Source organism: Eschrichtius robustus, chromosome X (genome assembly GCF_028021215.1).
Source record: "Eschrichtius robustus isolate mEscRob2 chromosome X, mEscRob2.pri, whole genome shotgun sequence".
In the NCBI taxonomy this organism is placed as follows: domain Eukaryota; kingdom Metazoa; phylum Chordata; class Mammalia; order Artiodactyla; family Eschrichtiidae; genus Eschrichtius; species Eschrichtius robustus.
In genome coordinates this window covers 104,713,859-104,737,263 of record NC_090845.1, presented here as the reverse complement: position 1 = coordinate 104,737,263, position 23,405 = coordinate 104,713,859, and the positions used below count along the sequence as shown (strand labels likewise).

At 38.4% G+C, this 23,405-nt stretch overlaps 1 protein-coding gene across 3 annotated transcripts in view; it reads right to left on the bottom strand.

Moving 5' to 3' along the window:
• Positions 1–23,405, bottom strand: part of DOCK11 (dedicator of cytokinesis 11) — a 189,405-nt gene that overhangs the window by 39,930 nt on the left and 126,070 nt on the right. For all 3 annotated transcript variants that reach the window (XM_068532530.1, XM_068532532.1, XM_068532531.1), the window contains 9 exons: positions 19,319–19,385; positions 17,918–17,965; positions 16,452–16,594; positions 15,079–15,194; positions 12,760–12,897; positions 9,014–9,196; positions 6,659–6,772; positions 4,154–4,369; positions 4,008–4,065 (listed from right to left, as the gene is read on the bottom strand). In XM_068532530.1, coding sequence (XP_068388631.1) covers positions 4,008–4,065; positions 4,154–4,369; positions 6,659–6,772; positions 9,014–9,196; positions 12,760–12,897; positions 15,079–15,194; positions 16,452–16,594; positions 17,918–17,965; positions 19,319–19,385 — 1,083 coding nt within the window. The remainder of the gene's footprint in view (positions 1–4,007; positions 4,066–4,153; positions 4,370–6,658; positions 6,773–9,013; positions 9,197–12,759; positions 12,898–15,078; positions 15,195–16,451; positions 16,595–17,917; positions 17,966–19,318; positions 19,386–23,405) is intronic.

The following is a 23,405-nucleotide window of genomic DNA, read 5'->3' as shown; positions in this document are numbered from 1 at the left end:
AGGCTTAAAAATAGATGGCACCTATAAATAAATATGTAAACCTCTCCTATATTTAACATTATTTTTTGTTTAAAATGCAAAACATCATTTTCTTCCTACTCAGAGAAGGGCTCTTTGATTTCTGTGAAGGATAAATTCTAAAAAACCTTGAAGGTATTATGAAATAAATACTTAAATGACTAGTTAAAAGCACTGTTTCCACTTGTTGAAACATGTCACACTGTTTGGTGTTCAGGCTAGCTGCCTCAAGCTAATGTCCAAAAAAACCCACAGCAATATTTAAATATTTTAGTTGCTATTTTCTCCAATACTATAGTTATAATTCTAAAGCTTAAGAACTGATAATGGAGATTAATAATTCTTGATTTTTGCTTAGTTTTAAGGTCTTTGCACTTGTGAAAAAAAATTCTAAGGAAATATTTTAATATATTTAACTATTTTCAATATATAAAGGGTATACGTTTATACTCAGTAGACAAAAAACTCTTATTTCAGATTTCTACTAATGAAAAAGATGAGATAATATTAACCTGATATACCTGAAAGACACACCTAGAACTTTATTTAGTACCATGTTTAGGGTTCTCATATTTGTTAGTTTTTTGCAACTGCAGGTGTGCAATTTCAATATGTGTTTTTACTGCAATTTCTCAGGCATACCAGTGATGTAGGAAAAAAAACCCTCAAACAAGGCCTTCTTTTGATAATTAATCCCATTCTCCATTTTAAAACCACATGTGTACTAAAAAGAGAATACTAGAGTATACCAATTTCAAAATATGGATTGTTCAAAAGAAATTCAGTATCAAACAGAAAGTGTTAAATTTAAAATATAAGTAAAATGAATCTACATTTTAGTCATGCTGTCTGGGAAGAAAGATATATAGTTAACTGTAGGAATTCTGGAATTAAAAAACAAAACGAAACATGGTTGTGTTCTCAGAGCCAAAACTGCAGCGATGTGACTCCCACAAGATGGTTTCATTTTGCCCAAATGTTACTCATTTGACTGCCTTCAAGGAAATAGCTTGGCAATTATGATAGATAGTGGGAGATTTCTTTGCAATGTCCATTGCCAATCACTTTTTAAACCTAACTCAACTGTTTTACTATTTAAGTAGTTGTTACAACAGTCAACAATACTAATTTTGGAAAGGGAAGCTTTCAGGCAGATTCCTGAATTAGACTTGCTGGATCCTGAGCCCTTCAAGACCATGACTCCTTTTTGTGGCCCCCTTCCACCCCTGCAACCAGCCCCAGCTCTGCTGAGACATAATTGAGATCTCACACTGCGTAAGTTTAAGGTGTATGTGTTGATTTGATACATGTATATATTGTGAAATGATTACCACAGTAGTGTTTATCACCACACATAATTACCATTTTGGGGGGAGTGAGAACATTTCAGATCTATACTCTTAGCAACTTTCAAGTATATACCACAGTACTGTTAACTATAATCACTGTGTACATTAGATATCCAGAACTTATTCATCTTTTAAGCGGAAGTTTGTACCCTTTGACCCAAATTACCCCATTTCCGCTACCCCTGGCTACCACCATTCTACTTTCTGTTTCTACAAATTTGGCTTTCGAAGATTCCACGTATAAGTGAGATCATACAGTATTTGTCTTTCTCTGACTTAATTCACTTAACATAATGCCCTCAAGCTCCATCCCTTTTGTCACAAATGGCAGGATTTCCTTCTTTCCATTGATTATATGTGCCATGTCTTCTTTATCCATTCATATGGATACATTTCATATGTTTTCATGTTACTAATTAGCATCCTTTCATTTCAGCTTGAAGAACTTTTTTCAGCCTTTCTTGGAAGACAGGTCTAGTGGTGATGGACTCCCTCAGCTTTTGCCTGGGGAAGTCTTCATCTGTCCATTTCTGAAGGACAACTTTGCTGGATGGAGTGTTCTTGGTTGGCAGTTTTTTTTTTCTTTCAGCACTTTGAAAATATCATCCCACTCTCTCCTGGCCTGTAAGGTTTCTGCTGATAGTATCCCACAGATCACATAGGCTTTCTTCACTCTTTTTCATTTTTCTTTTTTCTCCTCTGACTGGATAATTTCAAAGGTCCAGTCTTCTAATTCAGATTATTTCTTCTGCTTGATCCATTCTGTTGTTAATACTCTCTACTGTGGTTTTTCACTTCATTCATTGTATTCTTCAGCTCCAGAATATGTTTGGTCCTTTTTTGTGAGGTTTCTATCTCTGTTTAACTTCTCATTTTGTTCGTGTATTTTCCTGATTTTGTTGAATTTTCTGTTTTATTGTGGCTCACTGAGCTTCCTTAGAACAGCTATTTTGAACTCTTTATTAGATAAATTGCAGACCTCCATGTCTTTGAGTTTGGTTACTACAAGATTATTGTGATCCTTTGGTGGTGTCACGTTTCCTTCATTTTTCATGTTCCTGTAAGTCTTCCATTGCTATCTTCACATGTGAAGTAGCAGTTACCTCCAACCAACTTTACTGACTGATTTTAGGAGAGAACAACTTTCCATCTGTCCTGCTAGGGATTCTGAGGCTTTCACAGACCTGCTATGGATACACCTGCTCTACAGTTCTTGCTCCCTCTTATGACAGAATTCTTAAGCGTGTATGTCTTTTCTCCATCATGCAATACACCAGGCCAGGTGCTAACAGCCTCCCATTTGATCACCCAAGGGTGATTCTAAAGTTCAAGCTTGTGGTCTCTCCCTGGCCCACTGATTTTGGCTGGTTTTCTGCACATGCTCACTAGCCATCTGCCTTCAGGAGCATGCACAGAGATCCAGCTACAGTATGTGGTTGAGGCACATGGAGCACCAGGGGTTCCTGTGGGCCAGCTGGGGGGGATCCACAGGCTAAATATCTCTAGCAATTTGTTGGTGGGCTTTTTGATGGAGTCTGTGATGTGATTAGTAGGATCTGTGTCCCTGTAATGCCCTCTAAGTCCTATCTGCTGCTCTCCCAGCCTCTTCCTGCCCCCCACTCATTCAGTTCATGACTCAGTACTCTCGATGGGGCAAGAGAGAAATGAGCCTCTTTGGCAACATCTGCACTGCTGGGAAAGGCAGTACCCACTCACATGCCCTCACTTTTCCCTGCAGAAGAAATCACGGTGAGAAAGTCTCTCTTGGCACTGAGCTGTGCCACCTTGGGGAAAGGGTGACACGAGTAAAATCAAACTGTTCCTCTTATCCTCTCCAATGCATTCAAACTTGTATAATTTTTGCTCCAACAGCATGCTGGAACTTCTCCACTGGACTTCTGGACTTCCCCCAAGGCTCTCTCATCTGTGGGAGATTATCTAAAGACAGTGTTCTCCAGGGGATCCCGGACTGCAGCTGAGAGGGGCTGGAGCCAGCTCATAGGCCACTGCAGGGTCCACAGACAGGACACAGATCTGTCTGCCTATTACCTGATGCATAGGTGGGTAAAATTCCTCCCAGGTCCCTTGGCATGTGGTGCTGGATCCCACAGCTCCCACAAAGGCACTTTCGTCCATGTATGGGTGCCAAATTGCTGTTGAGATGGGTATACAAATGAGGGACATCTTATAGGGCCATCTTGCTGATGTGCCAACTCCCTTTTAATACCAAGATATTGTTGCACTAAAGTGGCTGTAGAGATATAATTTGTGGGCAGTTGTTGGTAAAGTTGAGGCAGATAGGGGAAAATAAGTGGTGTGTATTATCCAGGGCTTCTCATAAGCCCTGAGAAGAATTTAATTTGTGGCAGTCTTCCAGGGAGACAGTCTTGGAGAATAAACACTGGGCATCAGGCCTGGCCCTGTACTATTCAGCTTATTCTTGTACTCTTAATGAAAGCAGAAGGCAAATGAACAATCCAGTTTTCTTTTATAACAACTTCTGTTTAACAGTGAATAAGGCTAAAGGTGAACATACTTTTCAGAGCTCAATCATACCACATTCACAGTTGCAAGCTACAAAGATAAAAATTCTTGTGCTAACTGAAGTTCTCCCCATCTCTAAGAACAGAAATATCTTACTTTTTCGATGAAGAAACTCTGCAACCAAACCTGCTACATGGACATAACACATTGCTGCCTGAAAAAGGATGACAAAGAAAGAACTGTCAGATTGCGCTCCAGGGGTTTTGCAGGGTTGTGTTTAGAACAAAGCCATAAGTAGTCACCTCTGAAAAATCTCCATTTTTTATATGAATCTTCGCCATGCTATCAAGCCAGGTTTTCCTGAGCTCTGGGGTACTTGCATAGGACTTGGCTAAGCTATACTGGAGATCAATTAGCATTTCGGGGTCTTTCTCATGCTCCTTCATTTGAGCAGTGGCCATAAGAACAGTACGGATTCTCTTGGTCAAGTCTTTAACTTCTGTGGGAAAAGCAGTTGCCTAATATCAAAACAAACAAAAAGGACATGTTTATCAATATTACCAATGTGCTCTAAGCCTAGGCATCCAATCCTGGGAATAACACACAACTTTTACCCCTTGTTAGAGATCTTGGTATTTGGTTCTTGGTTCTTGGCATGTGGCATGCCTAAAGAGTTTTAAATTAATTCTTTAAAATATATCCCACTAGCTCAGGCTTCAAAGGCAATGAGTTTGAGGGCAGTATATTCATAATACATAAAAGCACGGACTTCGGAGCCAGACTGCCTGGCTTTGAACCCCAGCTCCTCCACCGTGAATTCTACAGCTATGAGTGTAATGCACATTCACTTTTATTGTGTAATTTTAGTTACAACAGTAACTAAAAATTGACAGCTTACTATGCACCAGGCAGTGGCCTAGGTGCTTTACATATTTTAAATTTTATAACAACCTTATGAATTAAGTACTATTATAATTCATTTTACCAATGGAAAACCGAGGTATACAGCAGTTAAGTAGTTTGGCCAAAGTCTTGCAGTTGGTAAGCGGTAGAGACAGGATTTACACCCAGGCAGTTTGGCTCCAGAGCTAGTGATCTTAGTCACTCTTCCACATTGACAAGCATACTTATCCCATCTACCAACTACCATATACACTAAGGTGAAAACCATACTGCAAAAATTTCCAATTATGCAAATAAGAGTTGAGGAATCACAGAACACTCTGAAGAGTTTAAAGAGATCATTAACTTCTCTCAAAGTGTCTGTTCCCAAAAACACGAAGTTCGAGTTTCCTCTTTATCCTGGGCACTATTAAGGAAGTCCTATCGCTTCCTATTAACCCCACTGGAGTAATCACAATTATTTGTAGGATTCAGAGAAGATGAGTAAGGGACAGGTACAGGGCTTTGGGAGCCTTTCAATGTGAATATAACCAAATGTGGAGAAAATGATTTTTAAAAGTGCCTTCTTTAAAGATGACTTTTAAAAATAATTATATATGTAAAGTCTCTTCTTATACATTAATAGAGATTCCATTTACTGGGAGAAAGCTATACTTTGTTATACTAGAGTTTATTGGTAATGACTTCCCTACCAGAATAAAACTAAGTCATTTCAGAAATGAGTCATGAAAAAGATTTCCTATCAAGGAGGGCTAAAACAGACCCCATTTACTTTGAAAAAGCTGCTAACCCAACTTTTACATAACATGGAATTAAGGATGGTAAAAACTGGTAAAAATAAACTCTTAGGGTATGAGTAAAAAAATCCTAAATGACATAAGCTTTTTCTGTGCTCATGGGATTAGTTGAAGCATATACTGATCTCCCGAGGAACCAGAACTGGCTGAAAAGCAAACTTTCCCAGCCTGACAATGGCTGGCACTACTCAGTGTTTTTTTCAGTTTCAGCAACATTCCTATGGGAATATTTTTTGGTACAAAGATCCGACACATCCCAAACATTAAGTATGCTGTGACTGTGAGCTTTTTTTTTTTTTCCAGATATGACACAAATTGTCAAATTATGCTGAAAGATGACTTTTCCCAAGAATGGGGATGATTCCTCGGGGAGGAAAAGTTCTCTATTGGCAAATGATTCTTCTTCCCTTGTACGCATGCATCACTGAAGATCAGAACCTGCTCTCCATGAAACAAAACAAAAAATGAATTTTCACAATGTTATAGGTTTTAAGCATATAGCTCGGAAAGAGGAATGGTGGTCAGGGTCTTGGGTTTGGCCTCAGCCAGCTGGTGCCTAAGAATGACAGCCTTGGACTTGGATTTGCCAATAAGTATCTCTGGTAAGCCCCAGTTAACAGATGATTCTTTAAACTCAGAAAATCATCAAATAATGAATCCCTTCTGTGCCACTCCTTATCTGTTGGCAAAGGATCAGGCAGCTGTTAGCTAATCTAATAAGTGAGGCTTTGTGACATTTCAAACTCAATGCTTAATTAACCAATCTTATAAATGGTAACAACTGTTAAGAAAGGACCCATTTCTTTTCTGAGCAAGTTTAAAAATCAAGCCCAGAAAAAATTTGAATCCTATCATAACTATGTATACACACTATAGCCATTGACCCATCCATTCAAATAATATTGAATATCCGCTGTGTACCAGGCAGTGTTCTAGGTGCTAGAGGTGCAGTGGTGTACAAGACAAAGCTTTGACTTGTGAAGCTCACATTCTATAAACTCTATACTATATAAAAATTGTGACTCCAACACACAGTTTAACTTGAGGAGTGTAAACTTCCCTGACAGTGAACGCAGTTCTAATTTTTTACTTGAAGTGAGAGCATACCTTCATAGGTCTGTCACTATTTGCAAAATTACTGATAATGGATAAAGACTCCTGAAATCTCGATCCTCCGCTTAGTGCTACATCAGCTATCAGCTGGCTTACAGCAATGATAATCTGTGGGAAGAAGCAAACACCATTTTTTCAAATGTCTTTTGAATAAATGCTGCTTATTTTCATCATTGTACAAACCCATAAGCACTCATATGAAATTCTTTTGAAGATCCTACATAGTTCCATCAAAATCTATTTTCTTCATACATGAGGGGTTTAAACTCTTCTATTGAAATAGCAACTTCAGAGGTTCCTAATTACAAATTTTATTGGGACTTTTCTTGGTTAGATGTGAAAAACCTTCCAAACTCATGGCACAGCTAGATCTAAAACTGTTTTCATAATTAGTGAACTAGTACAATGGTGGTCAGGTCTCTACTTTCAATACGCCTGCTACGTAGTAGCTATGGCAAAGTTGGGAAGAAATGACCTTTTTCTTGATGGTTTCTCCTTTCTTTTCACTAGTCTATTTCAGTGTGCTGGACTTCCAACTCCAGCGCCTCAGCTCCCTTCTTTGTTTCTGACTAGGGCCTGTCTAGTTTAGATAGCAATATATGTTACGGCATATACATTACATAATGATAGCAAGTATAATGTAACATAATGGTGCTTTTTAATTTCTCAGGCTCCTTTGGTTGAATGTGTAAATGATTCAGGCTAAGGTGTTAGTGGCTGGAAGCTTTACCCCTGATCCGGAGAAGCAAGATACCGTAGGAGCTGAGTGCAGGCTCTTGAGTGAAACTGCCCTAGATTCAAATCTTGACCTTATCCATTATTCACTGAGTAGGTTTGAGAAAGTTAACTACCCCTCCTGTGCCTCACTTTCCTTATTTGCAACATGGGGATGATAACAATATCTACTTCATAGAGCTGTTAGGAGGATTAAAGAGATCATAATCATAATACTACTACTTACCCACTTTATTGACCACTTAGAACCTGGTTCTAAGTCTGCACATTTATTAATTCATTTATATTTGAATAAAGGACTTGAGAAAAATTGATGTTTTAACCCAGAAGAATGGACCCTACTGGGGAATTTCAGATACACCAGAACACTACTTGCAGAAATGTTTTGGGGGAAGGTGGTACACAAGTGACACCTCTATGAAAGCAAATATTAGACACCCTAACATATAATGCTGGCCCTAGTATCCAAAAGTAACTATATAGAAGATTTTTACAGGAAGCATATACTTCTATCAGATTTCCAAATCACTGATGACGTTTCTAAAAAGCTGCTTATGGCTGTTTCCTCATTTATAACCCAGTCTCCAATAAACAACTGCAACGGGACAGACCATGGCAGTGAAGACAGAAATATGACCAAGCATTTCCCATATTACGAAGAGGGCTACTGAGCCAAGAAGTCCCAATTGTTGTTTAATTCAGAGTTGTTTCATCAGATAAGCTAAAAAACGTGGAGACGTTGAAAAACAACTGCCACGTACTCAGTGTCTATCATGTGCCAGGTATTTTGTGCCTGGCACCACACACACTTTATTTTTAACCCTCATGATAACCCTGCAAGGTGAAACATACTTGGTCTCATTTTACAGATGAGGCAAATAGTTAAGACAAATTGAGTAACTTGCCTAGGGTCACATAAGTAAGTAGCTGAGCTATGATTTAAGCCCAGGTAGGTCCAATTCCAAAGTCTATGCTTTCTACTAAACCTTGAGACTTCTCTCATTTTTTTTTACTAACTGGGCATGCTGGCACATGAAAAACACAAGTGCTTTGTTTGTTACTTAATCATCTCATTTAATCCTCACCACAACCGTACGAGGTAGGTAGGGATATTTACCACTATTTTACATATGAGGCAACTGAGGCACTGAGAGACTAAGGAAGCCCTTGCTAAGGTCACACAGTGTGTGATAGTCCTGGAATCTGGAATCTGGAATCTATGCTCTTAACACCTATGCTGTAGAGTAGTGCTGTCCAACAGAAATATGATCTGAGTCACATGTGTAATTTTAAATTGTCCAGTAGCCACATTAAAAAGTAAAAAGACACAAGTGAATTTTAATTTATTTTACTTACCCCAATATATCCAAAATATCACTTCAACATATAGTCAATATAAAACAATTGAGATATTTTACTTCTTTGTACTTAGTCTTCAAAAGCCAATGTGTATTCTATATTTACAGGAGATCTGAATTCAGACTAGCTACATTTCAAGTGCTAAATGGCCACCTGTGGCTAATAGCTATTGTATTGGATTGGGTAGCTCTAGATCTTGACATAGAGGCTAAAGATTGAATAGAAGAAAGAAGAGGAGCTTTGGTTTTCACTGACCTGCAGATGTGTCCTCAAAAAGGTTTTCCTTTTGGTATACTCAAAGTTGTTTCTCATCAGAAGATACAAAAGTGCAGAGGCTTCATTCCTGGTTGAGCTAATCTTTGATGTGCAGCACTTTAAAACCTCATAGCAAAATGCAGCACACATGTTTACCCTTCCTTTGAAAAAGGCTGAGGGAAACTAAAGAACAGGAAAAACATAAATAAGTATCTGAAAACCCAATCATAAAAGTCAATCAACTATCAAGTGCCTACTATATTCTAACCTAAAACGATGCTGGGTGCTTTGAGGATACAAAATCAACATAAGGCTAGGGCTCCGCTCTGGAGAACCCAAACTAGTTAAAAACATAAAGACCAGCATGTATTAATGACAGAACAATGCAAGTCAGTATACAAGTCTCTACAAAAATGTGAGGTGCTGACTATAAGTGCTACGGATCTAAGAAGAGCTCATAATGGTCTGGAAAAGAAGATAATTAGGTTCTCAGTAATATGTATTAAATTAATGAATGACTGAAATGATGAATGATTGATGGGTCTCAATTTGGGCCTTAAAAATGGTTAGGACAATCTGCATTACTTACTCTTTTGCTTTATATTTAAACAGTTCCTTATATTATGAACTTCCAAATGCTGAGAAAATTATACCAGGAATCTATTCAGCAAATAAAGTTGATCTTTAAACAAAATGGGGTATAGATGAAGTGTACACACACAAACATAAACATGTGCATCCTCTATTCATAAACTGTTGATCAAAATACATGTTGGCATAGAAAAAGAGTAAAAAAAGTGACTAATTCTCAAAACAGGCAAGTGGCTGCTACTTTGAGAACGTATTCACTCTGTTTCGTGGAAAACAAACTATACATGTAACATAGGCTTATTACAATCTTCCATGCTTACATGTCTAGGCAAGCAAGTAGTAAGCTGCTCCAGGGTACACAATGGATGTTTTTCAGGGAGTGTGAAGCTAGAGGGCCACCCTTTCAAAATTATTTCTTGGGAATATTGAATTTAAACCCATATCATAGGAACCTATCTTCTTTTTATCACCTTAACACCAAGTGCAATGCTATGAAAGTTTAATAAATGTTTTCTAGTTGGCGGTTGAAAGAGCTCATCAATAGTCTCACCGGATTAAACCAAATCTTGTTGGGCAAGATACTCTAGTACGAAAATAAAGGAAGGGAAAGCATAGCTGTAGTGTAGTTAATCCGCTATAAGAAGTCTTCTACCGGAACTTCCCTGGTGGTCCAGTGGTAAAGAATCCGCCTTCCAAGGCAGGGGATGTGGGTTTGATCCCTGGTCAGGGAACTAGGATTCCACACGCTGCAGGGCAACTAAGCCCACGCACCACAACTACTGAGTTCACGTGCCTCAACTAGAGAGTCCGTGTGCTGCAACTAAGACCTGACGCAGCCAAAAATAAATTAAATAAATAATAAATTTTTTTTTAAAAAAAGGAGACTTTAATGTGACATCTCCTGACTTAAAAAAAAAAAAAAAAGAAGTCTTCTACCTACATCACTTCTCTGAGTGGGCAATGACCAAAATCATCAATGACCTTGTAATTGCCAATTCCAATGGACTCCCTTTCCACCTTATCTTATTAGACCACTCTGTACTGCATAATAATGCTGAAACTCTTTTCTCCTTTGGCTTCCATGATATCCTTCTCTCCTGCCTTTCTTCCTACTTCTGTGACTGCTCCCTCTCATCTCCTCTATAGATTCCTCTTCCATCCCCTTCTATGTTGTTTTTCTCTCTACATTCCAGCTAAACTGGGCCTTGCAGTTCCCAGAATTTCAAGCTCTGTCCCAACTCCAGGCCTTTGCATATGCTTGTCCTTCTCCCTAGAATGTTCTTCCTTACGCTTTTCAAACAGCTGGCGCCTTTTCCTATTTCAGGTCTCATTTTAAAAGTGACAAACCTATCTAAAGTAAGGTAACTCCCACAAATCATTATTCTCTATCTCAACGCCTTGGTTCCTTCCTAGAACTTGTGACAATTACTGTTTTATTTACTTGTTTATTTTCTGCCCCACCCTCCTTGCCCACTGAAAGCTTCATGAGGGCAGAGACTAGGCTTCCAGGCTACTTTTTAAAGAGATTCTCCCCCTCCCACAACAGTTTTCTTAATAAAAATCTAATTATGGTGCCTTCATGCTCCCTGATGCCTAAAAGATGAAGTCTAACTCCTAAGATGAGGACATAATCATCCGGTCCCCACCGACCTCTTCAGTCTCATCTCTTGCTGAGTCCATACTAAATCCTAACTCCAGTGCTGCAGAGAAACTTTTGCTAAATTAGTGTTTCCCGTCCTTCTCCTGTTCATCCTCAGTTCTCTGTATAGACTTCTTTTAGCCTAATGGTATTTGTGGATGTGCATCAATGTGTGTGTGTTTCCCTCTACTGGACAGTAAGTCCTCAGACTGTATCCCTGACACAATGTCTGACACCAGTAAGTACCTACCCAGTAACTGTTTGTTAAATGAATTATTTCTGAATCTCTTTCCCTTAGTTTCTCGTAACATGCTTGCACTGAACTCAGTTTTCCATTTACTTCTTTATTCAAAAAATTGTATTAAATAATGGCAATTTAGGGCTTCCCTGGTGGCGTAGCGGTTAAGAATCTGCCTGCCAATGCAGGGGACACGGGTTCAAGCCCTGGTCCGGGAAGATCCCACATGCCGCGGAGCAACTAAGCCCCTGCACCACAACTACAGAGCCTGCGAGCCACAACTACTGAGCCCACGTGCGACAACTACTGAAGCCCGCACGCCTGGAGCCCATGTTCCGCAACAAGAGAAGCCACCGCAATGAGAAGCCCGCGCACCGCAATGAAGAGTAGCCCCCGCTCACCGCAACTAGAGAAAGCCCGCGTGCAGCAACAAAGGCCCAACGCAGCCAAAAATAAAAAAATTAAAAAAAAAAAAGAATGGCAATTTAAAAATAAACCTTCAAGATCACCTAATTTCTATATCAGTTAAACCCCGTAAGTTGCCATACAAATAATGACAAAGAAGTTTTCCACACTCAGCTATCCTATTACACAAATTGGTTAACTGAATTTGTCTTGTTGGAGTTACACATACCAGAGTGGAGGCCTAGACTGTGCCTTTCCATAATTTTAACTCCATCTTGGTTCCTGATGCTTTTAATTATGTTTAAAAGCTATCAAAACCAGACCAGAAATAAATCTTTGCTATCTGTTTCAGTCATATTTATTCCTAAAAGCCTAGTCTGAAGTTTTAGTTTAGATGAGGTAAATGGCCTGAAAATTTAGAGCCCACAGATACAATTCGCACTGAAAAGAAGGATTCATTCATCTGAACGTGTATTGAGTGCCTACGATTTGCAAGATATCATACAAGGCCCTGGGGTTATAAGACTTGGTCCCTGCTTTCAAAGTGCTTATACATGAGTACCCTCACAGCTTATATATCTTCAGCATGACAATACTTTCAAAAGAAGCAAAAGAGAAGAAAAACTGGCAGTTGGTAATTTTAAAATGATACTCTTCAGAAAGGAATGACAGGACAAAATAAAAAGCACGTGCTGATTTTAGGGAATGCCTGGTCAGGCTCTCTTTACGTATTTTGCTGTTCTAATATTTACAAAAGCAGGATTTAATGGCTTCCTTATCTGAGGTTTGGAGAGGTCTTCGCAATGATCCCTGTTCCCCTTTCCTTCTTGCTATGAAGCAAGGCCACTCGCAGCCACAAAGCTCTGCTCTTACCTTACTAATGAAAGCTCGCAGTGAGGCAAAGACATGTTTCAGCGACACTTCAGATTGCCCATTTTTAAGAAAAGCAAGATGAATGTCAAATACTTTTTTCATTAACGGGTTGTGGCCATCATTATTTAAAAGTTGGCTCTACAAAACATGAAAAAAAAATTTGCAGAAATAGTTTATGCTGCTCCCCCTAGAATGAGAGAACACGCTTTACCAACAACCTGTTTATCAAACCACTGCTTGAAAAGTAACAATAAAAAGTTTAACATAATCTAAAATCATCTGTGCCATCTTTCAACTTGGAAATCTCAAAATACTATATAAACTACATCTATACTTAATTCCACAATTTTAAATAGATGAAAAAAAATCTTTTTCCAGTATAACACAGCAAATACAGAACTAGTATGGGAAGAGTATTTTCTATTAACCTAACCATATTGCTCCTCAATTCAGAAATCAGTAAATTAAAAATGGATACAAGGTAACCAGCCTTTGTATTTCTCTGACAAAGTAATGTAAGAATTAAGGAAAACATCAATTCCATTTTAAAAGTCTAGTATCTAATTTGCTTTTAAATGTATGTTTAGCATAAGATATCTTTAGCCACTGGTGACAAATTAAACCCTCTATGAGTAGAGATAATAACAGGGATCACAACTGAACAGACTACGTAAATTGTTTAAATGTTCCTTGCAAATAGAGATATAAGAGAAACAACAAATTGTAGAGAAATATCTATTGGTTTGTGAACCTTTAAAAAAAAGGCATTGGTTAACACCTCCAGCCCTGCTCTCCTATCCCTCAAGAAACTAATTACCGGGTTACAACTTGGCCAAAAGTAACAACAACGAACCAAAACAATATGCAAACCTGTAACAGATTTAATAGTAACCTTGATAGCCAGGATCCCTGAATGGTGTTTGATCTTTCTGTTAGTCTACTTCTAACAAGCATGGGGTAGTGGTTAGAAGCATGGACTCTTGTGATAACTGGCCTAGATCAGAATCCTGATTCTGCTAACTAACCACCTATGTGACATTAACTTCCCTGTGAGCCTCAGTTTCCTCATTTTAAAATGGGAAAAATAACAGTATCTATATCACGAAGCTAGTGTGAGGATTAAAGGTGAGTCCACATTTGTACTTTTAAGTTTACTAAGGTATAATTTACATACCACAAAATTTACCTATTTTAAGTACATGATTCAATTAGTTTTGGTAAATTTCCAGAGTTCTGCAACCATTACAACCCAATCATTCCCATCATCTCAAAAAGATCCTTGGTGCCCATTTGCAGTCCTCTTTTCCACCTCCAGACCCACAACAAAAAAGTGAGTTAATGTTTCTAAAGCACTTAGGATAGTGCCTGACATCTACCAAGAGATGTATGTTAAACAAATAAGAAGTATTTGAATAGGAGGAAGGAATACAATGCAAACCTTGAGACCAAATGTCTTACTTACTGGCACAATAAAAAATGAATTTGGGTTGCATTTTAATCAGAACAAACTTAATACTTCATAAAGGGATTTTGCAGCCTATTTCTTATTAGTATCTAATTCAGTTTTCCCTGATAAGCCTCTTGGAAAAGCACAGGCCAGGTTTCCATAGTAAATCCGGAGGGCTGAAGCAATTAACTGAATTACTTAGAGAAGGGGGGAAGAAAAGAAAAAAAATCTGTATAACTCAGATGAAAAGCCAGCAAGAGTTTTCACTTTTGAGTTCTCCCAGTACTGTTACCCTTCATTATAGTTATACAGTCTTTACTTTTCAAAGCACTCTCACGTCCATTATCTCATTTTACACCTTCAACAACCCTGCAAGATAATTGCTTTTAATTTCTTCTTCTTCTTTTTTTTTAATCCTAGCAATGATGATTTGTATCGAGAGGCAAGCATCTGAGAAAAACCACTAGGCACCTGATGAGGGAAGCCAGCCGGCCAGCCTGCCTGGACATCATCTGGCTTGACAAGATACCTCATCACAACGGGTGTTTGGATAAACTGACTCAATCATAATTTGGGCTAAAAAGTACTGGATATTTTCATAAAAGTGTGAAAGAAAACTGTTTTTAAACAGGAAAATGAAAGAGAAGGGAAATTCAGGGCAAATTAGTCCAATCCTCTCATTTTATGGATGTGGCACACGAGTCTCAGTGATTTCCCAAGGTCACACAGGAGCCAAACTAGGTCTGCCATCCAAGTTTCCTGACTGCTCACCGGGGGCTTTTATACTATACTAAGCTTCGTCTGACTAATTAGTTTTTGCATAATATTTTCTTTGCAATGATACCAACTGAGTTCTAACTCTTCATGTTTACCTTGAAGCACTGGGTGAAAAATGATATGGTATCTAGTACTGTTAGGGAAACTTCAGTAGCAGTATTGCCTTCAAGAAGTGCCTGATGGAAAATGTCTGCTTCAGTTGTTGCAGAACCTGGGATTTAAAAAAAAAGAAAATTAAAACTGCCCAACACAGAGATTCACATAACAGTTTTGAATGATTTTCTCCCCCAAAGACTCAGAGAGAGACAAACACAAAGAAAGCAGGCTTTCAATACCTGCAGACTTAATGAGTTTCACTGTGTTTACTCCTTAATCAAATATGGTCTGGGTTAATCAATTCCACTGATTTTTACTTCAGCTCTGTATCAACAGCTCTGCAACAAATAATTAGGTGCCCACTTCTTTGGAGACAAGATTTCAGTGATGAACTATGGTGATGTAACCAGGAAATAACGCAGGAGGCATTTTAGGCTGTGCTGTTAATTATGTGTGCAAAAATGAGAAACTCATAGAAATGCAGCTACATTACATACAGTGGTGCCCTATGGCCAGATGTTTTCAATGATGCCAATGGTATGAGATGTTTCTAAATCAGAAGGAAAACAAAGCATCTGGGCCAACTGAAATACACAGGTTTATTATATTGATATTTTTACAAGTGACAAAGAGCAAAGCTGAAGGCTGTAAGACTTGCATTTTTTTTAAAGGTCTTGACTCTATTAGCTCAGGTCCATCTGCTCAAGACATTTGTTTTTATTATCAGCCCTTATCACAAAGCCAGTTCTGCTGGCTTCCTTTTATGCAACCTCCAAAGGACTGCGTGGAAATGAACGTTTATCTCACTCTTTGACTTTTTTATTAATATTTGTTTTTCAGAGGATAGCTTCCATTTATATAACCCTGTAGCTTCCTCCTTGTCCTATTCGACTTGTCAATACTTCAACCTATGTGAAATACATCTTTGTCAAAGTACTATTTACAGTTCTTTGATTTCTGTGGTCAGCTCAGCATGGACAATCCCTTAAGATCACTGAATGAACAATAGCAACTCTAAACAAATATTATACATACTATTATATTAAGATGCCGTTATTTGCATTAAAGTAGGAATAAAGGATATCAAATGTAAAATAATATAAGAACAATAATTCAAAGGGAAAATTAACTTCCTTGATATTGAACTAAGAAAAAAAACCCATCATTACCTAAAATTGCTGAAAAATCCATGCATATTTTATCATATATTCACATATGATGAAATGACTGTTCATAAACAGAGATATGCAATTGTATGTATGTATGGAAGATGATTACCAATTGTATTGGAGATTTAAGCCAGTACTTCTTTAAGATTAAATAGTATAAATATCTGTTTCAAATGGGTACCCTACACACATTTTTCACTTACTGTGATTAAGTGTAAATGAACTTTCCAGGCTACTAAGATGTTGAAGCCGGGCCTGCATTATTCCTGATCTGTTTCGAAGAGCTGGCATGGTTTGCGATTTTCGGTCTATTCCAAAGTGTTTTGACATCCAGGCATCATGCACCCTAAAATAAATGTTAAAGTTAGGAAATGGAGCACTCTGAGAATACATCTCAACGTTAGATTTTTTAAACTAATAAATGACTAGGTTTCCACATAAGCACTGTGTTATGCTCAGTATTTACTTGGCTTAAATGAGGCATCACTGGAAATTGTATGAAGCTTAATGTATATTTAAAATAGCTTATACTATACGAATACAAGTAAGGAATTTAGAGAGTTTCTTACTTCCCTTCTTCTCCTCAAAAATATCAGAGTAAAGTGGACAACACTCCAATAAGATCCAGTCTTTTCTCAGGAGGTAAGGAAAGGCAAGAGTCAGAGAAAACAGTAAGAGGGATACTCGGAGTTGACGTGAGGTGGAAGAATTCCTGGAGTTAGATGTTTAAGAATGAGTGCCTATCTAATCTGTTTCTGGACCTGAGTTAAACTTGGAGCAGAAATTTTTACTCTATAAACATGTCTATTTGCACATTTTTCTTTGTTTTCCTTTAATTTTAAGGTTCCATTAAAAAAAATTACAACCGGGTAATACAGGAACTAAGGAAGAAAAAGAGTTTGTCTATCCTCTAATAAACATAGAGGGTGGGTCAGCAGAATCTTAGAGGTTAAGGTTCATGGTGGTAGTTACCATACCAGTTCTAAACCAGTTCCCAGTGCTGGGAAGACAGTGGAAATCATCCCCTGAATTATTAGGATGTTCCAGAGACTCAGCAGTAAACCTCATCCAAACAGCCTCTTTAGTTTTTGGAAGTGCCATGGAATTTACTTAAAAAAAGAATTCTATTTGAGTTCCTTTAATGACTAACTCTACCCCTGAAATATATCTTATTGAAATAAGCAAGTAATCTTTTCCTTACAGTTCCTCATTAAGTATTTATTTCACTAAGACTTACACAGCAAAAAGAAGAAATAAATAATATATAGTGCACGTCCCAATTGCTGTTGGGGATTTCTATTCACGTTAGTAACTGAGGTGAGTATTGACAGGTCGTAGATAAAAGTACAGATCTTACAGTTGTCCTCACTTTACGATTTCCTGCCTTCCCCTTGATCTAGCCCTTTCTCACATCCTTCAGAAGAGACAAGCATCTGTTCTAGGAGTAGAACAGAAACTCTGCATATCAGTCTAACTACTACCCTCTGGAAAACTTAAAAAATGCTCACATCAGATTAACTTCAACTTTGAGTTGAGACGCATTAAATAAATCATGGGTATCTTAATGTCAACTCAAAATGAATCATCTAGGTTATACATGGCATAATTAAGACTGCCCTCTGTTGGAAGAGAAGAAAAAAAGTGGAAATTGCAGTGCTATGGGAATTACCTTGCTATGTTTCTTTTCCCCATATATCTAAAGTGAAACAAACATACTCTAGAAAGAAAAACAAGAGCATGTTAGTAAGATATTACCATACTTTGCATTTTAACAAGTAATATTTGAAAATTCATGTGTCACAAAGAATGACCCATTTAAAATCATATTACAATAATATGTTTTGGTATACAAAAATAAATATACAAATAACTACTTGCCATATTATATCTTTCTACATTTATTTGCTACAATTACATCAGCACCAAAAAGCTCCATGTCTTCATATACAATTCTAATGACATATTTTTTAAAAAACCGTCAATGCAAATCATCCCTTGTGCTTTATAGTGTGTGTCACAGCAAAGGTCTCTAGCACAGTAACACCTAAAAAGGTTCTTAAGCCCTAAAAATTGGGGCAATTGCTATATTTTTTATAATGGCATTAAAACACTTTCTAGTATGGAAAATCTCAAACACATACAAAAGTAGAGAGGACAGCAAACTAAATCCCACATACCCAGCACCCACCAGCTTCAACAATTATCAGCTCATGGCCATTCTTAACTTCTACCCCAAACAGGTCCCATGCTCTCCCTCCACACTCCCTACTGCCTTTATTTTTTTAAAGTAAATCCCCAACATCATATATTTTCATTAGTAAACATTTCAATATAATTAGAGTAGTTTTTTTTAATCGTAATTTTTATTTGCTGACATTTTCTGCAAAATTTTGAAAGACTTTACTAAGTTCTTATGCATAGATTACCCTCTTTGTGTTTTGGTAGACACACACACACGATATCATATATGTGTACTATTTATTTAGAAATTTCTTACATTTCATTCTAATTTTTCTTTTAGCTTTCAATAATGATGTAAAAATAGCTCAGCATACAATACAGGACAATTTCCAACCTCCACCTAGGAAAAAGGCTAGATTTTTTTCCCTAAGGACCTTGCAATAGAGATATATATATATATGGAAATATATATATATGCATTTCTGAAGTAGGTAGAATTACTCAGCTCTACATAAGAGTACAAATTCTAAATTCCAACATTTAAGCTGCTCCATTAAGCCAGCATCTGCTCTAAATGAATGATTTAGCACAGCTGATGCCACTTCCAGTTTTCCAGATCACAGAAAGACTCCTGATGGTCTGCAAGGATGCACTATTATTAGCTAGAGTTTTCTATAATATCACAAGTATTTCATCTCCATGTTTTTCTTCTGTCTATGTGTGAAGAACCTGTATGTCAGCCTCTAAACTATCAAAATAGTTTATCATTTCCTACATTATTAACAAATATGCTGTTGAAAACAGAAAAGGGGTAATATTTTATTATGTATAAAAATTAAGCTCCCAAAAATAAGAGGAAATTTTATGAAAATAAGTTAATATAACTTACTCTAGAAGTATAAGAATGTTTATGAGCTCCTGGGGAGATACTTTATTCCAGTAAGTTAAGAGTGTATCTGAAAATGGAATGAATAAAGTGTTACATCTTGAGATAGCATAGATCTTACAGCGAATAGCACAGTGAACTCCAATGTACCAATAACTTAGTTTCAACAACCATTAACTCACAGCCAATTCTGTCTCATCTATATCCTCCCCTCCTATCTCATCTCACTGCCCAATACCCACACTGTATTCTTTTGAATTAATTCTAAATATACCTTTTAATCTGTAATTATTTCAACTTCAACAATTATTTTTATGTAGTTTATAAATGTTCTTTTGGATGGCTTATCATCCCTGAAGACAGAGGAAGGGAAGTAGACCTGGGGTTTTTAATAAGCTTCCTAAAATTTTATGCAAGATGGTGCGTTTAAGTACATTTTTCCGAAGGTAGGGTCAAGCACCTTCGCCTGCTACTCAAAGGGCTCTGCGAACCAAACAGTCTGAGAACTTTAAACTTTAGAGGAAGAGACTGATAACTTTCTTTTTCCTCTTTGCCTTTGGATTATCAACCCTGAAGTCCTGGCAATATACAAACATACACACACATTAATGGAACTACTATTTCAGATATAAAAGTCCCTTAAACCTATCACATATACTTCTCTTTTGAGCTGTTCCCTTTTTTTTTTTTTTTACTTCCAACACACTCACGGAGACTTTTTTAAAAAGAAAAATATTGCCCTCACTTAACCTTCCATTCCTTTTTTATCCTGTTCAGATATAGCTAATGGTGTCAGCAGGTCCACTTCTAAATTTAAAAACCTGGTAGGGATCGCAAAAGTAGGCAATGACGTAATGGCCTGCCCCGCGAGAGCCTCTGAAGATAGGGATGGACGACTAGGTAATGTTGGCTAAACGGAGGGGTGACAGGGAGGGAAGAGTGAGTGGGTTTTCACTTTATTTCCCCAATTTACTCAAGACCATGAGTACTGACAGTTTTCAATGTTTATAAAATACTGATCATCAGGAATAAAGATGCTAACATAAGGTCAAATTAGATTTGTTTCAAAAATAAAGTGAGCGCTGACTTCCGGTCCCCCCCCCCCCGCCTTCGGGAGCCCTTCCGGCTCAGCGCAGCGTGGCTCTCCCAGAAGTCACTGCGTTTCCGGTCTCTCCAGCCTCTCGTTACGGGCCGGCTTGAAGGCGCCATCTTCTTTCTGCGCACTGGCTTTTCCCGCCAAAAGGAGGCTCGGGTCTCCTTTCCGCCGCCAAACCGGGCCCTTCTGTCCACCTCCGAGCCATCCTCGCACCCGCCTTGTGCTCTGAAGCCTCTTCGCAGGTCTGTAGAAGGGGTGAAACTCTCGTCCCGTTCGCGGCCCAGCTCTAGTCAGCAGCCCTTCCGCCATTTTGCCGGCGGCGGTTTGTCTCCACTGTTTCCCAGTCCCAGTCAGGGAGACGAGATGCAGGAGGGGAACGTGGGTGGAGGAGACAAGAGAAGTGGCCGGAGATCTCTCGCAAGAGATAAAAAGCAGGTTAGCGTCTGTGATTTGTCTTCTGACGCTTTTAAAAAAACCTGGCTAATCCTAAAAGAGCTGCATGACAGGGAGGTACTCCGTCTCCAGAGGAAACTGACCAGTCTGAGGAAAGAGCGATTCGCAGACAGAAGGCGGACGGGCTCCAAAGCCAAAATTGAAGAGTTGATGGAGCAACAGAAAATCCTGACTGTCACCATCCATGACCTGCGAGATAAGTTAAGCTCTAAAATATGTGACCGCTGTTCAGTGAACGAAATGTACAGAAAGACGCTACAGAAAGAATTTTACCATATCCAACAAAAAAATATGAAGTTTATTGCTTCGCTCATGGCAGAAAGGAATAAATTAAGAGAAGAAAATAAACAGCTTTCTGCAAGACTAAAACTGAAGGAGCAACAGCTTCATCTTTCTAGTTCTGATAGTGATGACGACTTCCTTCCTTGCACTCAAAATAGCAGGCTAGTTTTTTCAGTCAGGGAGCCTGCACCCAGATCTCACATGCATCTGCCTGTCAGACTGGTAAAGCAGTCAAATACTGAAGAGATGAAATCTGGAGGCAAAAAGGAACAGCAACAGAGTCCCACGTTTCCAGGTCCACTTTATGGTGAGAGCATCTCTGAGGTGCCAGAGACCCCTCTGGAGAGTTCCTCTAACAGCAGTAAGCCTGCCGCAGTAAGGAGTGCCAACTGGAAGTCATCTGTAAGTTTTCCTTTAACATCTACACCTGGCGCTCAGAGCGGGTATGGATTTCAAGGTGACTTCAGCCTTCCTGAAGACAGGCTTGGCAGTACACAAAAGGAACTGATTTTCACACAGAAGACCTCCACACAAAAGCGTAGAGCTCAGATGTACTTCTCTTGGAGCCCTTCCAGTATTTCTGGGAGAGAAAGCCGACCTACTCCATTAGTATCTGAAACCTCAGAGGAAGATATGCCTGGTCATACTAGCTCATTTCCTCCTTTTACACAGAGAAAGGAAAAGCCCCCTTTAAATGTATTTCCTTTTGACTGTACTTCTAGTGGGAAAAGAAGATCAGTGACTGGTGTTGCTCATTACAAAACTGGATTTTCGGTGAGAGACAGCTGTAGCCAGACACCTTCCAATGAAGAGTTGACTGTGAGGAAGAATACTACTGAATCTCCAGGTGCAGCGCATGCTGCACAATGTGAGACCCAGAGTTTCATTTTGGGGTCTGCAATAAAGAGAAAAGCCAGGGTATGGTCAGAAGGAAGGAAGTAGCTTTCCCTCTTCCTCTCTCTTAAGGAGACTGCTTTTCTTTTCCAAGAGGACAGTCTTGCTGTCAATTCAGACTGTGTAACTGATAACCCCTGACTCTGATACACTTCTCAGAATATAATATACAAAGCAATAAGACCTACACAAAAGTTGGGCAAATGACTAAGACTTTGAAACAGTGAATTATTGCCAGTTAATAAATTTCAGCTACAGAGAAGGAAACTCATTCTTCAGAATCCCTGTACTTCCATATGAAAGTGTAGGGTCTACCATCTTTTTGCTGAAATTAAGTTGCTACTGTTTATGAGTCAATAAAAAGCCCAAAAAACTGAAAGCCAAGAGAAGACCTAAAGGGCGTGGACTGTAAGAGTTCAACATTTAAATGCTTATAGAGTAACGAAAGTGAAATATTTACTGGACTTGACAAGGTAACTAGAATACATTCATTGAGAAGGACCAAGAAGCAGATATTTTTTCGGAATAAAATGAATATGACTTTACAGATACCATAGAGCATGACTTTACATTTACAGAAGATAAAGAGGAGATGTGACTGTATGCTAGTCATTAAAAATTTGCTTTTAAAAATCAAAAAGCAAGAACAGAAGAAGGAAAAACCTAACCAACAAAGATCAAATATTTAGCAAGCAAGGTCAACATTTACAAGACGAGGGGGAACTATGAAGTTCTCAAGAAACAAAGCAGTTATGGTTTTACCCATGACATGAAAAAAGCAGCCAGCGGCTTGTCACTGGTTAACACTGTATGTGGTATGTGGGCGTGTGTGCACATGTGTTCTGGGGTGGAGGAGAGGAGAACTAGTCAACGATGCATCCATCTCCCTCTCCTCCTTCCTTCTCTCTCTCCCCCTACCACCCTCCTTCTTACTTTCCCTGGGCTGTGGTGGTATTCAACTACTTTTTTCTTTTTCTTTCCAGTTTTTTTTTTTCCATGTTGCCTCTTGGGCCTTAAAAAAAAAAAAAGACAAATTTATTAAGTGAATTCATGTGCCATAAAACTCATCCATTTAAATAGTGCCCAATACAGTAGTTTATGGTACATGTAAAAACTTATAAAACCACCACAGTTTTAGAATATTTTCATCACCCTAAAAAAAAAACCCATACATATTAGCAGTCACTTTCTACACTCCCCCACTTTTCACCTTGTGGGGAGACAAAAACAGTGAGCTGTGGCTGTAGTTATTAACTGATCCATTATCTCCTGGAATGAAATACCACCAGGGTTGAAAATGGTTTCCCTTTACTGTTTTCTTTCCCCAAACATGGAGGCTTATCACATAGCCTCAATAATCTTTGA